Here is an 18,292-nt window from a genome sequence, read left to right on the forward strand (position 1 = left end):
GTCTCAACATACACCTCTCAGGGTGTATATCTCTCAACATACACCTCTCAGGGTGTATATCTCTCAACATACACCTCTCAGGGTGTATATGTCTCAACATACACCTCTCAGGGTGTATATCTCTCAACATACACCTCTCAGGGTGTATATCTCTCAACATACACCTCTCAGGGTGTATATGTCTCAACATACACCTCTCAGGGTGTATATGTCCCAACATACACCTCTCAGGGTGTATATGTCTCAACATACACCTCTCAGGGTGTATATGTCTCAACATACACCTCTCAGGGTGTATATGTCTCAACATACACCTCTCAGGGTGTATGTCCTTGTTGTGTTTACTGTTTGGTGAACGACCCTTTGTAAATTTCTCAAGAGCAATAAAATCCTAAACCATTTTTATTATTACGTAATTAATCAGAATCAACACTCTGTCCTACCAACAACATCGTTGATCAGTTAACCCGAATTGTAATCAATTTCCTCTTCGTACGTTAAGTAGGTAATCAATCAAATTTAATCAAACATATAACCAACACTAACGCCATTATATGGAATATTGGATAAGGTGAGACTGTTTAAAATTGTGAACATTAAATTAGGATCCAACCAGAGTAGACTTAACCAAGAATTATTCTGTAACTTTTATTTTTAAGTATGATAGCGGCTTTACCTCGGGTCATGAGCCTAAGAGAAGCACCAAACTTTACTTAGGACGATGTTTTAACACTGGTTATCCTGTCTGGTAAAGCAGAAGTCAATTATTGTCCACAAGATGTTGTCCCCTGTTTATCCAGTTTACGTCCAAAGTGGATTACGTATTAGTTATCTTGTCTAGTAAGGTAGAAACCCATTATTTTCCTCAGCAGTTATCCCGTAATTTATCCATCTTATTACCAAACTGGAGTAACACTGTGTCATAAGCAAACACAATCTTAATTTTCATATGTCTTCCTAAATCTTCAGCTTCAACTCTACGGCTTCAACTCGCTATATTTTATTTACCCAAGTCCTTGTGAAGATAAATAATTTAATTCCCTAATTCAGGAGAGTGAGAGTCTCAGCTTCATACATAAACAGAGTAAACAGTTCAAGACTATGTGGTGCCTCGTGTTTTTTCCAAGGTTAATTGAACCATAAATTTTTACAGCGCACTCCGGGGGGGCTAAGACGTGATACCAGTGATACAAAAAATCTTATAACCAGCGTAAAGGTCGTCCAATCACGTTACTAAGTAATACAGCAGTGAAAAATATTTGTATAGCTAAGATAAAGGTCGTTCGTTTACGTTAATAAGTAATACAACAGTGAAAAATATTTGTATAACCAAGGTAAAGGTCGTCCAATCACGTTAATAAGTAATACAGCAGTGAAAAAGATTTGTATACCGTTTAAAGGTCGTTCAGTCACGTTAATAAGTAGTACAACAGTGAAAATATTTGTATAACCAAGGGAAAGGTCGTCCAATCACGTTAATAAGTAATACAGCAGAGAAAAAGATTTGTATACCGTTTAAAGGTCGTTCAGTCACGTTAATAAGTAGTACAACAGTGAAAAATATTTGTATAACCAAGGTAAAGGTCGTTCAGTCACTTTAAGAAGTAATACTTGTAAAATATGTTTATAACCCGGGTGAAGGTCGTTCATACACCACTAATTCCACCGCAGGAAGACGACCTCATGAATAACTCAAGGCTTATTACAGCCAATAAAATTATTACAGTTTGTAACTAATAATAATTGACCTTCGGAATGAGAGGATGTGCATAGTGAAGATTAAGTGGGAAGGTCCTCCTACCCTCCCTTCCTCCTACCTTCCCTTCCTCCTACCCTCCCTTCCTCCTACCCTCCCTTCTTCCTACCTTCCCTTCCTCCTACCCTCCCTTCCTCCTACCATCCCTTCCTCCTACCTACCCTTCCTCCTACCCTCCCTTCCTCCTACCATCCCTTCCTCCTACCTACCCTTCCTCCTACCTTCCCTTCCTCCTACCCTCCCTTCTTCCTACCTTCCCTTCCTCCTACCCTCCCTTCCTCCTACCTTCCCTTCCTCCTACCTTCCCTTCCTCCTACCCTCCCTTCCTCCTACCATCCCTTCCTCCTACCTTCCCTTCCTCCTACCCTCCCTTCCTCCTACCTTCCCTTCCTCCTACCCTCCCTTCTTCCTACCTTCCCTTCCTCCTACCCTCCCTTCCTCCTACCTTCCCTTCCTCCTACCTTCCCTTCCTCCTACCCTCCCTTCCTCCTACCTTCCCTTCCTCCTACCTTCCCTTCCTCCTGCCCTCCCTTCCTCCTACCTTCCCTTCCTCCTACCTTCCCTTCCTCCTACCATCCCTTCCTCCTACCTTCCCTTCCTCCTACCCTCCCTTCCTCCTACCTTCCCTTCCTCCTACCCTCCCTTCCTCCTACCTTCCCTTCCTCCTACCTTCCCTTCCTCCTGCCTTCCCTCCCTCCTACCCTCCCTTCCTCATACCTTCCCTTCCTCCTACCCTCCCTTCCTCCTACCCTCCCTTCCTCCTATCTTCCCTTCCTCCTACCCTCCCTTCCTCCTACCTTCCCTTCCTCCTACCCTCCCTTCCTCCTACCCTCCCTTCCTCCTACCTTCCCTTCCTCCTACCCTCCCTTCCTCCTACCCTCCCTTCCTCCTAACTTCCCTTCCTTCTACCCTCCCTTCCTCCTACCTTCTCTTCCTCCTACCCTCCCTTCCTCCTACCCTCCCTTCCTCCTACCTTCCCTTCCTCCTACCCTCCCTTCCTCCTACCTTCCCTTCCTCCTACCCTCCCTTACTCCTACCATACCTTACTCCTACCCTCCCTTCCTCCTACCCTCCCTTCCTCCTACCTTCCCTTCCTCCTACCCTCCCTTCCTCCTACCTTCCCTTCCTCCTACCCTCCCTCCCTCCTACCTTCCCTTCCTCCTACCCTCCCTTCCTCCTACACTCCCTTCCTCCTACCTTCCCTTCCTCCTACCCTCCCTTCCTCCTACCTTCCCTTTCTCCTACCCTCCCTTCCTCCTACCTTCCCTTCCATCTACCCTTTCTTCCACATACCTTCCCTTCCTTCTATCCTCTCTTATTTCTACCTTCCCTTCCTTCTACCCTCCCTTCCTCCTACCTTCCCTTTCTCCTACCCTCCCTTCCTCCTACCTTCCCTTCCTCCTACCTTCCCTTCCTCCTACCTTCCCTTCCTCCTGCCTTCCCTTTCTCCTACCCTCCCTTCCTCCTACCTTCCCTTCCTCCTACCTTCCCTTCCTCCTACCCTCCCTTCCTCCTACCCTCCCTTCCTCCTACCTTCCCTTCCTCCTACCCTCCCTTCCTCCTACCTTCCCTTCCTCCTACCCTCCCTTCCTCCTACCCTCCCTTCCTCCTACCTTCCCTTCCTCCTACCCTCCCTTCCTCCTACCTTCCCTTTCTCCTACCCTCCCTTCCTCCTACCCTCCCTTCCTCCTATCTTCCCTTCCTCCTACCCTCCCTTCCTCCTACCTTCCCTTCCTCCTACCCTCCCTTCCTCCTACCGTCCCTTCCTCTTACATTCCCTTCCTCCTACCCTTCCTTCCTCCTTCCTTCCCTTTCTCCTACCCTCCGTTCCTCCTACCTTCCCTTCCATCTACCCTTCCTTCCACCTACCTTCCCTTCCTTCTACCCTCCCTTCCTTCTACCTTCCCTTCCTCCTACCCTCCCTTCCTCCTACCTTCCCTCCCTCCTACCCTCCCTTCCTCCTACCTTCCCTTCCTCCTACCTTCCCTTCCTCCTACCTTCCCTTTCTCCTGCCCTCCCTTCCTCCTACCTTCCCTTCCTCCTACCTTCCCTTCCTCCTACCTTCCCTTCCTCCTACCCTCCCTTCCTCCTACCTTCCCTTCCTCCTACCTTCCCTTCCTCCTGCCCTCCCTTCCTCCTACCTTCCCTTCCTCCTACCTTCCCTTCCTCCTACCTTCCCTTCCTCCTACCCTCCCTTCCTTCTACCTTCCCTTCCTCCTACCTTCCCTTCCTCCTGCCCTCCCTTCCTCCTACCTTCCCTTCCTCCTACCTTCCCTTCCTCCTACCTTCCCTTCCTCCTACCCTCCCTTCCTCCTACCTTCCCTTCCTCCTACGTTCCCTTCCTCCTCCCGTCCCTTCCTCCTACCTTCCCTTCCTCCTACCTTCCCTTCCTCCTACCTTCCCTTCCTCCTACCTTCCCTTCCTCCTACCTTCCCTTCCTCCTACGTTCCCTTCCTCCTACCTTCCCTTCTTCCTACCCTCCCTTCCTCCTACCCTCCCTTCCTCCTACCTTCCCTTCCTCCTACCTTCCCTTCCTCCTACCTACCCTTCCTCCTACCTTCCCTTCCTCCTACCTTCCCTTCCTTCTACCTTCCCTTCCTCCTACCTACCCTTCCTCCTACCTTCCCTTCCTCCTACCTTCCCTTCCTCCTACCCTCCCTTCCTCCTACCCTCCCTTCCTCCTACCTTCCCTTCCTCCTACCTTCCCTTCCTCCTACCTACCCTTCCTCCTACCTTCCCTTCCTCCTACCCTCCCTTCCTCCTACCTTCCCTTCCTCCTACCTTCCCTTCCTCCTACCTACCCTTCCTCCTACCTTCCCTTCCTCCTACCTTCCCTTCCTCCTACCCTCCCTTCCTCCTACCCTCCCTTCCTCCTACCTTCCCTTCCTCCTACCTTCCCTTCCTCCTACCTTCCCTTCCTCCTACCTTCCCTTCCTCCTACCTTCCCTTCCTCCTACCTTCCCTTCCTCCTACCTTCCCTTCCTCCTACCTACCCTTCCTCCTACCTTCCCTTCCTCCTACCTTCCCTTCCTCCTACCCTCCCTTCCTCCTACCCTCCCTTCCTCCTACCTTCCCTTCCTCCTACCCTCCCTTCCTCCTACCTTCCCTTCCTCCTACCTTCACTTCCTCCTACCTACCCTTCCTCCTACCTTCCCTTCCTCCTTCCTTCCCTTCCTCCTACCCTCCCTTCCTCCTACCCTCCCTTCCTCCTACCTTCCCTTCCTCCTACCCTCCCTTCCTCCTACCTTCCCTTCCTTCTACCTACCCTTCCTTCTACCTTCCCTTCCTCCTACCCTCCCTTCCTCCTACCTTCCCTCCCTCCTACCTTCCCTTCCTCCTTCCTTCCCTTCCTCCTACCCTCCCTTCCTCCTACCCTCCCTTCCTCCTACCCTCCCTTCCTCCTACCTTCCCTTCCTCCTACCCTCCCTTCCTCCTACCTTCCCTTCCTCCTACCTACCCTTCCTTCTACCTTCCCTTCCTCCTACCCTCCCTTCCTCCTACCTTCCCTCCCTCCTACCCTCCCTTCCTCCTACCTTTCCTTCCTCCTACCTTCCCTTCCTCCAACCTTCCCTTCCTCACATAACTCACACCAGTAACGGGCTTGCTCCGCCAGCGGTGAATGTGACTAAAACAGATATATTACAGTGTTAAAGGTTAGCTTACTTATACTGGCTCGCTCCTTGAGTTATATTCCGGTGAAGATACTCCATGGATAATGACTGGGTTAAGTTAGGGTTGGGTTAGGAGGTAGGGTAAGGTTAGGAGGTAGGGTTAGGTTAGGAGGCAGGGTTAGTTTAGGAGGCAGGGTTAGGTTAGGAGGCAGGGTTAGGTTAGGAGGCAGGGTTAGGTTAGGAGGCAGGGTTAGGTTAGGAGGCAGGGTTAGGTTAGGAGGCAGGGTTAGGTTAGGAGGCAGGGTTGGGTTAGGAGGTAGGGTTAGGTTAGGAGGCAGGGTTAGGTTAGGAGGCAGGGTTAGGTTAGGAGGCAGGGTTAGGTTAGGAGGCAGGGTTAGGTTAGGAGGCAGGGTTAGGTTAGGAGGCAGGGTTAGGTTAGGAGGCAGGGTTGGGTTAGGAGGCAGGGTTAGGTTAGGAGGCAGGGTTAGGTTAGGAGGCAGGGTTAGGTTAGGAGGCAGGGTTAGGTTAGGAGGTAGGGTTAGGTTAAGTTAGGGTTAAATTAGCTATCTTATACCTATATCTTAGGTAAGTCTTCCTGTGAAGATATTCATTACCTCTTAATGGCAAATTATAGCCCGAGTTAAGAGAATTCATTCCCATGATCAGGTTGGTTGGTGCATGAGGTTTGAAGCCTATCAACTACACTGTCACTATGGCTACAACTTACATTTTCACCGCCTGATAAGGAGACTCGAACCTACGAACCTTGGAACAAGGTACGCAGTGCTTTACCATCCTCACCACACTGGACCAATACCTTGGCGCCCAGCTCACGCTAGACGTTTTGATCCTCTGCAGCCAACTTCCAGGCAGGTGGCTCACAGCTTCTCATCTAGTTGGTCGATGCATGCAGGGGATGAGATGACAAGCTGTTGGCCACCTGCCTGGAAGCTGGCTGCCTTGGATCAAAACGTGTAGCGTGAGCTGGGCGCCAAGGTATTGGTTCAGAGTGGTACGGTCAGCAAAGCACTGCGTACCTTGTTCCAAGGTTCGTAGGTTCGAGTCTCTTTCGGCCAAAGATCAGTGTTTGTGAATATTTCGCCTGTTCTTGCAAATTCTAAGCGCATATATATATATATATATATATATATATATATATATATATATATATATATATATATATATATATATATATATATATATATATATATATATATATATATATATATATATATATATATATATATATATATATATATATATATAATATTAATAGCTATGTAAGTGAAAAATGTTGGGTAAGTAGACAGACTGGCCTAGCATGGGTCAGTCTGTCTACTCACTTAGCATGGGTCAGTCTGTCTACTCACTTAGCATGGGTCAGTCTATCTACTCACTTAGCATGGGTCAGTCTGTCTACTCACTTAGCATGGGTCAGTCTGTCTACTCACTTAGCATGGGTCAGTCTGTCTACTCACTTAGCATGGGTCAGTCTGTCTACTCACTTAGCATGGGTCAGTCTGTCTACTCACTTAGCATGGGTCAACCTGTCTACTAACCTAGCATGGGTCAGTCTGTCTACTCACTTAGCATGGGTCAGTCTGTCTACTAACCTAGCATGGGTCAGCCTGTCTACTAACCTAGCATGGGTCAGTCTGTCTACTAACCTAGCATGGGTCAGTCTGTCTACTAACCTAGCATGGGTCAGTCTGTCTACTAACCTAGCATGGGTCAGCCTGTCTACTAACCTAGCATGGGTCAGCCTGTCTACTAACCTAGCATGGGTCAGCCTGTCTACTAACCTAGCATGGGTCAGTCTGTCTACTAACCTAGCATGGGTCAGTCTGTCTACTAACCTAGCATGGGTCAGCCTGTCTACTAACCTAGCATGGGTCAGTCTGTCTACTAACCTAGCACGGGTCAGCCTGTCTACTAACCTAGCATGGGTCAGCCTGTCTACTAACCTAGCATGGGTCAGCCTCTCTACTAACCTAGCATGGGTCAGCCTGTCTACTAACCTAGCATGGGTCAGCCTGTCTATACTAACCTAGCATGGGTCAGCCTGTCTACTAAACTAGCATGGGTCAGCCTGTCTACCAACCTAGCATGGGTCAGCCTGTCTACCAACCTAGCATGGGTCAGGCTGTCTACTAACCTAGCATGGGTCAGCCTGTCTACCAACCTAGCATGGGTCAGCCTGTCTACCAACCTAGCATGGGTCAGCCTGTCTACCAACCTAGCATGGGTCAGCCTGTCTACCAACCTAGCATGGGTCAGCCTGTCTATCAACCTAGCATGGGTCAGCCTGTCTACCAACCTAGCATGGGTCAGCCTGTCTACTAACCTAGCATGGGTCAGCCTGTCTACTAACCTAGCATGGGTCAGCCTGTCTATCAACCTAGCATAGGTCAGCCTGTCTACCAACCTAGCATGGGTCAGCCTGTCTACTAACCTAGCATGGGTCAGCCTGTCTACTAACCTAGCATGGGTCAGCCTGTCTATCAACCTAGCATGGGTCAGCCTGTCTACCAACCTAGCATGGGTCAGCCTGTCTACAAACCTAGCATGGGTCAGCCTGTCTATCAACCTAGCATGGGTCAGCCTGTCTACCAACCTAGCATGGGTCAGCCTGTCTACTAACCTAGCATGGGTCAGCCTGTCTACTAACCTAGCATGGGTCAGCCTGTCTATCAACCTAGCATGGGTCAGCCATTCTACCAACCTAGCATGGGTCAGCCTGTCTACTAACCTAGCATGGGTCAGCCTGTCTACCAACCTAGCATGGGTCAGCCTGTCTACCAACCTAGCATGGGTCAGCCTGTCTACTAACCTAGCATGGGTCAGCCTGTCTACTAACCTAGCATGGGTCAGCCTGTCTACCAACCTAGCATGGGTCAGCCTGTCTACCAACCTAGCATGGATCAGCCTGTCTACCAACCTAGCATGGATCAGCCTGTCTACCAACCTAGCATGGGTCAGCCTGTCTTCCAACCTAGCATGGGTCAGCCTGTCTACCAACCTAGCATGGGTCAGCCTGTCTACTAACCTAGCATGGGTCAGCCTGTCTATCAACCTAGCATGGGTCAGCCTGTCTACCAACCTAGCATGGGTCAGCCTGTCTACTAACCTAGCATGGGTCAGCCTGTCTACCAACCTAGCATGGGTCAGCCTGTCTACTAACCTAGCATGGGTCAGCCTGTCTTACAACCTAGCATGGGTCAGTCTGTCTACCAACCTAGCATGGGTCAGCCTGTCTACTAACCTAGCATGGGTCAGCCTGTCTACCAACCTAGCATGGGTCAGCCTGTCTACTAACCTAGCATGGGTCAGCCTGTCTACTAACCTAGCATGGGTCAGCCTGTCTATCAACCTAGCATGGGTCAGCCTGTCTACCAACCTAGCATGGGTCAGCCTGTCTTCCAACCTAGCATGGGTCAGCCTGTCTATCAACCTAGCATGGGTCAGCCTGTCTACCAACCTAGCATGGATCAGCCTGTCTCCCAACCTAGCATGGGTCAGCCTGTCTATCAACCTAGCATGGGTCAGCCTGTCTACCAACCTAGCATGGGTCAGCCTGTCTACTAACCTAGCATGGGTCAGCCTGTCTACCAACCTAGCATGGGTCAGCCTGTCTACCAACCTAGCATGGGTCAGCCTGTGTACCAACCTAGCATGGGTCAGCCTGTCTACTAACCTAGCATGGGTCAGCCTGTCTACTAACCATCATGGGTCAGCCTGTCTATCAACCTAGCATGGGTCAGCCTGTCTACTAACCTAGCATGGGTCAGCCTGTCTACTAACCTAGCATGGGTCAGCCTGTCTACTAACCTAGCATGGGTCAGCCTGTCTATCAACCTAGCATGGGTCAGCCTGTCTACTAACCTAGCATGGGTCAGCCTGTCTACTAACCTAGCATGGGTCAGCCTGTCTACTAACCTAGCATGGGTCAGCCTGTCTACTAACCTAGCATGGGTCAGCCTGTCTACCAACCTAGCATGGGTCAGCCTGTCTACTAACCTAGCATGGGTCAGCCTGTCTACTAACCTAGCATGGGTCAGCCTGTCTACTAACCTAGCATGGGTCAGCCTGTCTACCACAGTACTCAACATGTTATTTTTACATATACGTACTTAACTATCAACAATTTAACACTGATGCTTAAATTTAGGAAAACATCTATGATTTAGAGGCAGTTTTGCTTGCCTGAAACACTCCACTTAAAAAAAAAAGTGCAACGTATATAAGGAAAGTAGAGTTAAGCACGACTGTAACCCGGCGGTGACTATGCTTACCCTGGGTTATTCTTAAAGTAGAGTTAAGTACGACTGTAACCCGGCGGTGACTATGCTTACCCTGGGTTATTCTTAAAGTAGAGTTAAGTACGACTGTAACCCGGCGGTGACTATGCTTACCCTGGGTTATTCTTAAAGTAGAGTTAAGCACGACTGTAACCCGGCGGTGACTATGCTTACCCTGGGTTATTCTTAAAGTAGAGTTAAGCACGACTGTAACCCGGGGGTGACTATGCTTACCCTGGGTTATTCTTAAAGTAGAGTTAAGTACGACTGTAACCCGGCGGTGACTATGCTTACCCTGGGTTATTCTTAAAGTAGAGTTAAGTACGACTGTAACCCGGCGGTGACTATGCTTACCCTGGGTTATTCTTACATCAACACGCTTAACAATGTTAAGTGAGGCGGACACACTCACCACCGACAAAGAAACGTAATTGTTAACACGTGATTGTTATCACGGAAGGTTCTTTGGCGGAATATAATAACTTTATATTCATTATGTATATATTAGGTTTGTCAGGAAAAAGAACAAGTGTTTCCTGACGCGGATCTTAGTCATATGATGACCCACAGCTGGAAGTTTTGGTCATCTGACCGAGGCCTTCTGTTGGCTTACCCGTCCACCCCCTTTAAAACTTAAGGTTTTATATATATATATATATATATATATATATATATATATATATATATATATATATATATATATATATATATATATATATATATATATATATATTTGTATATATGCAGGAATACAAGATCCTAGCTACGCCAGTGCTTTCACTGAATAGGATACTCTCACTGCGACAGCACCAAATCCTGGCCTACAAACAGTCAAGTTGGGACGGTTCCATCGCTGAAAAGGTACTTGCCAACATGCTTACGGAGGCAGCATCAGACAGGGAGAATGTCTGTCTCCAAGCTGTTTGTGCACATCACTCTAGGGACTTCCAAGTAGTTACCATTTCGGCAATGGGAATACACCTCAACCCTAAGACTTTCCGTATTACAATGGCTCTCCGCCTCCCTGCCCCAATTCACATGGAATATACGTGTAGACCAATATGGTCTACATGGTCTTAACTGCTCCAAAACCAAAAGTTGGCACGCAAGACACAATGAAGTCAACGACATCTTGAAGAGAACCCTTGCTACAGCTGGATGCCCATCCGAAAGAGAGCCCCGATCACTAGCAGCCAAGTATACTCACAACCAGCAAACTACCCTAACGAGATCACCATCTATCCTTGGAAGAATGGCAAGCTCTTAGCTAGCCTACATCCATTACAGTGTCGGGCGACAGGCAGGAGCTGATGATCACAGGGAGGAGTACAAGACCGGCAAGTACAGAGACATAAGCCTACGATATCAATTTGTCCCAGTGGGATCAGAGACCTTGGGATCATGGGGAAAACATGCCACTCGTTTCCTTAAAGAACTGGGTTCCAGACTCATCGACACCACCTGGGACCCAAGGGCAGCCACTTTCATGTTCCGCCGCCTCAGTGTGACCATCCAGAGAGGAAATGCTTGCTGCATACTGGGCTCGCGTCTGGCTTCGGAGGAGCTGGAGGCGATTAATAATCTTTGATATAATGTATACCAATGTATTCATGTTTGTATTTTTTGTCAATGTATTCTCTCCATGAATAACTTTCACATAGAATATAGTATAAAGCGGGTGGTAGGAGAAGAAAATATTCAAACAGCTCCGGGAAGAACCTTGAGTTTTAAAGATAGACTTTTTTCATTAACGTTAATGCAAAAAATTATAATTTTGCACTAAAAGCATCTTAGAAAACTTACCTAACCTTATTATAACAAGTGCAATTTATTTTAGCCTAATCCAACTAAATATATTTTAGATTTGTTTACAGTGATTTAATACTAAACAAACAAAGTGAAATATATTTTTTTAGTTATGTTCAGCATGATTTTCGCGAAATTATTGCATACACAAATTTTCGCTTGTCCTATATGGCAAGATGAACGTTGCTATTTAAGCCAAGATCGCAAGTTCTGCCTATTCGGCACGACATATATATATATATATATATATATATATATATATATATATATATATATATATATATATATATATATATATATATATATATATATATATATATATATATAAATATATATATATATATATATATATATATATATATATATATATATATATATACGTATATATATAATGTATCTGAGTTCCTGTTAGAAAACGAGCACTTGGCGGACATTATCAAGAGATAACAGGGCATACTATAACATTCCCATTATAAGTGCACTCGTAATACGCAATAAGCTGCGAGTGGAAAGTCACAACTTGGGGATCAAGGAGGATTAAACAAAGGATTAATATCCATTATCATGCTTGCTGTACATGTATATTATTTTAAAAAATCAGAGAGTGAGTTTATTCCGCTATGATGAAAAAAATACAAGAATGAGAAGCATGTTATTATAAAGAAAAATAATAAAGTCAGTGTTGGTGACACTAGAACAAAAATGACAACAGCAGTACAAAAGGACATCACTAAACAGGATCACAGAGCGTGACATCGATACCATGCCTAACCTTTCTAGGGTAGGTTAGGTGCCTGAGCCCGAGCTTACAGCTCACAAAACTGTCATTCTCATTAGTCCCCTTGGGGCGGGGATGGCAGACCAGAGAGGCCTAGCTTGTGGCTAGGCCTGGGGACAGTTGGTCCCAAAGATGAGGAGGTACTTGTGCCTCCTCCCATGGGAGACTTAGGTCTCAGACACTCCCTAAAGAGGGAGCCAAGGCCGGGCCACCACTTGGAAAAGGCCCGGGCCGGGAGAATACTGGCGAATCTTTAATAAATAAATAACAGAGAGCGTGAGGTAGAGCTACCAGGAGAGGATGTAGAGTACACGAGATGTCCTCACTCACCCTGGTCATGAAGTCAACATTGAAACTCAGAGAACAGTCTCAAGGTTACCAGCTGGAGATAGAGCACCAGCGTTGTTACACAGATAGTGCTGAAATACTCTCACTCCTGGGTTAACCGTGCTAATAAGAGGGACACTTGCGAGAGTGATTAAAGAAACATCTGTCCTGACATCAGTTAATCATGCGTAAATAATAAAATACTATGTAGTATATACTTTTTCCTTAGAGTTGGAGTATATACAACGAGGTTTATCCAAACACTGGAGGATATCCCTACCTCCCTTCCTACCTCCTTACCTGCCTGTCTCCCTTTCTACCTACCTGCCTGTCTTCCTTCCTACCTACCTGTCTGTCTTCCTTCCTACCTACCTGCCTGTCTCCCTTCCTACCTACCTGCCTGTCTTCCTTCCTACCTACCTGCCTGTCTTCCTTCCTACCTACCTGCCTGTCTCCCTTCCTACCTACCTGCCTGTCTTCCTTCCTACCTACCTGCCTGTCTTCCTTCCTACCTACCTGCCTGTCTTCCTTCCTACCTACCTGCCTGTCTTCCTTCCTACCTACCTGCCTGTCTTGCTTCCTACCTACCTGTCTGTCTTCCTTCCTACCTACCTGCATGTCTCCCTTTCTACCTACCTGCCTGTCTTCCTTCCTACCTACCTGCCTGTCTCCCTTTCTACCTACCTGCCTGTCTTCCTTCCTACCTACCTGCCTGTCTTCCTTCCTACCTACCTGCCTGTCTTCCTTCCTACCTACCTGCCTGTCTTCCTTCCTACCTACCTGCCTGTCTCCCTTTCTACCTACCTGCCTGTCTTCCTTCCTACCTACCTGCCTGTCTTCCTTCCTACCTACCTGCCTGTCTTCCTTCCTACCTACCTGCCTGTCTTGCTTCCTACCTACCTGCCTGTCTTCCTTCCTACCTACCTGCCTGTCTCCCTTTCTACCTACCTGCCTGTTTTCCTTCCTACCTACCTGCCTGTTTTCCTTCCTACCTACCTGCCTGTTTTCCTTCCTACCTACCTGCCTGTTTTCCTTCCTACCTACCTGCCTGTTTTCCTTCCTACCTACCTGCCTGTTTTCCTTCCTACCTACCTGCCTGTTTTCCTTCCTACCTACCTGCCTGTCTCATCAAGCCGAGCTTGATACACAGCGAAAAGCTGACCTGATATAATATTGTTCTATAACCTATCTTCTCACAGTTTTCAGCAGTATAAGCCATTTGGATCCACCTAAATAACAGTGGATGATTGGAAGAGGGAAAGAGAAATTGACCTACCTCCCTGTCTCCTTTCCTACCTACCTACCTCCCTACCTGCCTGACGTCCTTCCTACCTACATCCCTACCTGCCTGTCTCCCTTTCTACCTACCTCCTACCTGCCTGTTTCCCTCTCTCCCTACCTATCTACCTACCTTCCTACCTCCCTGCCTGCCTGCCTCCCTGTCTCCCTACCTCTTTACCTCCCTTCCTTCCATCTACCACACGCCACATCCACCAACACTAAAAAAAAAACAATTAGCAAACATATATAACTGACAAATGTTAACTAATAAAGGATAAACACTTACCAAATGAAGGCAGTGCAAGTGCCAACACCAGCAAATATATGCGCAGGACGCACATGTTGCTTGTTACCTGCACTCTCTTGTTGATTCACTCTTGCAGGACACACATGTTGCTTGTTGCCTTCACTCTCTCTCGTTGCCTGTCTCCTGCACTCTCGTTGCCTGTCTCCTGCACTCTCGTTGCCTGTCTCCTGCACTCTCGTTGCCTGTCTCCTGCACTCTCGTTGCCTGTCTCCTGCACTCTCGTTGCCTATCTCCTGCACTCTCGTTGCCTGTCTCCTGCACTCTCGTTGCCTATCTCCTGCACTCTCGTTGCCTGTCTCCTGCACTCTCGTTGCCTGTCTCCTGCACTCTCGTTGCCTGTCTCCTGCACTCTCGTTGCCTGTCTCCTGCACTCTCGTTGCCTGTCTCCTGCACTCTCGTTGCCTGTCTCCTGCACTCTCGTTGCCTGTCTCCTGCACTCTCGTTGCCTGTCTCCTGCACTCTCTTGGTTGATTCACTCGTTCGTGTTGCTTCTCTCCTTCACTCGAAGGTTCTCTAATCACGCCAAGTTCTTTGTAGTGCTAGACGTTCCATAACTTAAACCCTAGGATCTGCAAGAGTTCTAAGCTTCTGTCGATTTACTCTAGGCCTAGGGTTCTATTTTGAGACCTGGGGCGTTTTGAGATTCTGAGTTCTATCTGGTGGTTTTCTTTACTTTCATTTGAACCCCTTATGGTGGTATCTTCGAGAACTAAAGAATGTATTTGAGAACTTATGTTACGATTGATAAGTAAGGCTCTGTTTAAGAACCGTGAATCCAATCGAGGTTTAAGGTTCTATTTCCTTCACGAGAATCACTCCGCTTCCTGGGGTTCTTTTTTCTTACGTGACCAGAATACCAGATGGCCTTTTCCTGACCAAGGGTTTTATTTTAAAAACCTTCAGTACTGTTTGGTATTTTGGAGTTTTATTTGCGAACTTGGGTTCTATTTACAATTAAAGGTTTTATTCTGTTAGTGGTGTAAGGTTCTAAAGTTTCTTTTAGTCATCCGCCTCAGTTTAGAACCTTTCGTGTTTCTGAACTTTACAGGTTTAGTGGAAATTAGTCTGTTTGCGAGACTAGGGGTTCTATTGGGTGAAATCATGGGTTCTATTAGGTGAAATAATGGTTCTATTGGGAGAAATCAAGGGTTCTACTGAAATTATTTTAGACTGGGGGGTTCAGTTAAAGCCAGGAGACGTGTCTGAAATCAAGGGTTCTACTAAGGTTTCAGTCTAATCTGAGTTTCATTTCAGACCAGGAAGTTCTGTGTGGATCAGGGTATTATATGTGGTCTGGGTTCTATTAGAAGCTGGGGGTTCTTTTTGAAGTTAGGGCTCTCTTTGAGGAGGTTTTTTTTTTTGTTTTTTTGAAGCGAGAGGTTCTATTTGAACACCGAGTTCTATTTGAGAGTGAATTTGTATTAAAGGCCGTGGTTCTGTGTGAGACCTGTGGGTTCAGTTTGAGACCAGCAGGATCAATGTGAGACCAGAGGCTCTATTTGAAACCAGGGGTTTTATTTGAAACTATAGAATCTATTTGAAGCAAAAGGCTTTAATTGAAACCAAGGTTTTAATTGAAACCAAAGGCTTTAATTGAAACCAAAGGCTCTAATTGAAACCAGAGGCTCTATTTGAAAGCAGAGGTTCTATTTGAAACCAGAGGCTCTAAAACAAAAGGCTCTATTTGAAACCAAAGGCAGTATTTGAAACCAAAGGCTCTATTTGAAACCAAAGGCTCTATTTGAAACCAAAGGCTCTATTTGAAACCAAAGGTTCTAATTAAAACCAAACACTCTCTTTGAAACCAAAGGCTCTATTTGAAACAGAGGCTCTGTTTGAAACCAAATGCTCTAATTGAAACCAAAAGCTCTGAAACCAAAGGCTCTGTTTGAAATCGAAGGCTCTACTTGAAACCAAAGACTCTATTTGACACCAAAGATTGTTTTTTGAAATTTGAACTCTAGTTGAACTGTACTCATGACCAGACGACACTCAGAGGAAAGGTTTCAGCGTTTCAGAGTCAGACAAGAGGGTTCTACTTGAGACCAGAGAGTTCTTTGTGAGATTAAATTGCTCTTATCTGAGACCAGAGGTTTCCATGCGAGACAGGAGGGTTCTATCTGAGACCAGAGGTTTCTATGCGAGACAGGAGGGTTCTATCTGAGACCAGAGGTTTCCATGCGAGACAGGAGGGTTCTATCTGAGACCAGAGGTTTCCATGCGAGACAGGAGGGTTCTATCTGAGACCAGAGGTTTCTATGCGAGACGGGAGGGTTCTATCTGAGAACAGAGCAAAAAAAAATATTAACAGTACGGGGATCTACGTTCTTATTTCTCACCGAGGGTTCTGTTTCAACACCAAAGGTTCAATACGAGCGAACGTGAAGGCTCACACCACCACTGTGAACCCTCGCACTTGAAAGGTTAGGTAAGATTTGTCAGGAAACAGGACAAGTGTTTCCAGACGTGGGTCTTAGCCTTACGATGACCCGCTACTGGAACTCTTGGTTATCTGACCGTGACCTTCAGCTGGCTTACCACTCACCGATAACACTATAGAAAACGTGTTGTTTCCAACGCTCTCTCAATCGTCACCTCACCTGCCAAAACACAACACGTCACTTTGACGTATATTGTCGTTTCCACGTCTATTAGAGCGCTAATTTCTCGCTCTTCTCAGCTTCCCTTTCGTAATTTAGAGTTTAATTTTATCTGATGTTCTTTTTTTTTTAATTTTTATTGCAATACGAGACGGTGGGGGATTAGCGAAGGTGGAAATTAGTGCAGGAGGTTGAGAAAGATGTTGGTGTAGCGAACACTGGTGTGAGGTTGGTAGGTTGTGTTGGGTTGGAGCTGGAACACTGAGGACACGCTGCCACCACGGCAGCTAAGGCGCTACTGTGTGTGTGTGTGGGTTCACACCAGGGCCCGTACTGACCCCCCACACCAGGGTCCGTACTGTCCCCCCCACGCCAGGGTCCGTACTGTCCTCCCCACGCCAGGGTCCGTACTGACCCCCCCACGCCAGGGTCCGTACTGTCCCCCCCCACGCCAGGGTCCGTACTGACCCCCCACACCAGGGTCCGTACTGTCCCCCCCACGCCAGGGTCCGTACTGACCCCCCACACCAGGGTCCGTACTGTCCCCCCCACGCCAGGGTCCGTACTGACCCCCCACACCAGGGTCCGTACTGTCCCCCCCACGCCAGGGCCCGTACTGACCCCCCACACTAGGGTCCACACTGACCCCCCACACCAGGGCTCGTACTGACCCCCCAATACCAGGGCCCGTACTGCTCCCCAGACCAGGGCTCGTACTGACCCCCCACACCAGGGCCCGTACTGTCCCCCCACGCCAGGGTCCGTACTGACCCCCCCACACCAGGGTCCGTACTGACCCCCACACCAGGGCCCGTACTGACCCCCCACACCAGGGCCCGTACTGACCCCCACACCACGACCCACACACTCAAAAAAGTGAATACTGACTTACATTCTGATGGAGTGTCACAACACACTCTGATGGAGTATCACAACACACTCTGATGGAGTATCACAACACACTCTGATGGAGTATCACAACACACTCTGATGGAGTATCACAACACACTCTGATGGAGTATCACAACACACTCTGATGGAGTATCACAACACACTCTGATGGAGTATCACAACACACTTTGATGGAGTATCACAACACACTTTGATGGAGTATCACAACACAATCTGATGGAGTATCACAACACACTCTGATGGAGTATCACAACACACTTTGATGGAGTATCACAACACACTCTGATGGAGTATCACAACACACTTTGATGGAGTATCACAACACACTCTGATGGAGTATCACAACACACTCTGATGGAGTGTCACAACACACTCTGATGGAGTATCACAACACACTCTGATGGAGTATCACAACACACTTTGATGGAGTATCACAACACACTCTGATGGAGTATCACAACACACTCTGATGGAGTATCACAACACACTCTGATGGAGTATCACAACACACTCTGATGGAGTGTCACAACACACTCTGATGGAGTATCACAACACACTTTGATGGAGTATCACAACACACTCTGATGGAGTATCACAACACACTCTGATGGAGTAT

The 18,292-nt window shown here is 47.5% G+C and overlaps 1 protein-coding gene across 1 annotated transcript in view; it reads right to left on the reverse strand.

Moving 5' to 3' along the window:
* Positions 1 to 17,068, reverse strand: part of LOC128692481 (uncharacterized) — a 382,774-nt gene extending 365,706 nt beyond the window's left edge. Inside the window, exon 1 of the mRNA XM_070089840.1 lies at positions 14,144 to 17,068. Coding sequence (XP_069945941.1) covers positions 14,144 to 14,198 — 55 coding nt within the window. The 5' untranslated portion in view covers positions 14,199 to 17,068. The remainder of the gene's footprint in view (positions 1 to 14,143) is intronic.
* Between the last annotated feature and the right edge of the window lie 1,224 nt (positions 17,069 to 18,292).

Source organism: Cherax quadricarinatus, chromosome 30, assembly GCF_038502225.1.
Source record: "Cherax quadricarinatus isolate ZL_2023a chromosome 30, ASM3850222v1, whole genome shotgun sequence".
NCBI classification, from domain to species: Eukaryota; Metazoa; Arthropoda; class Malacostraca; order Decapoda; family Parastacidae; genus Cherax; species Cherax quadricarinatus.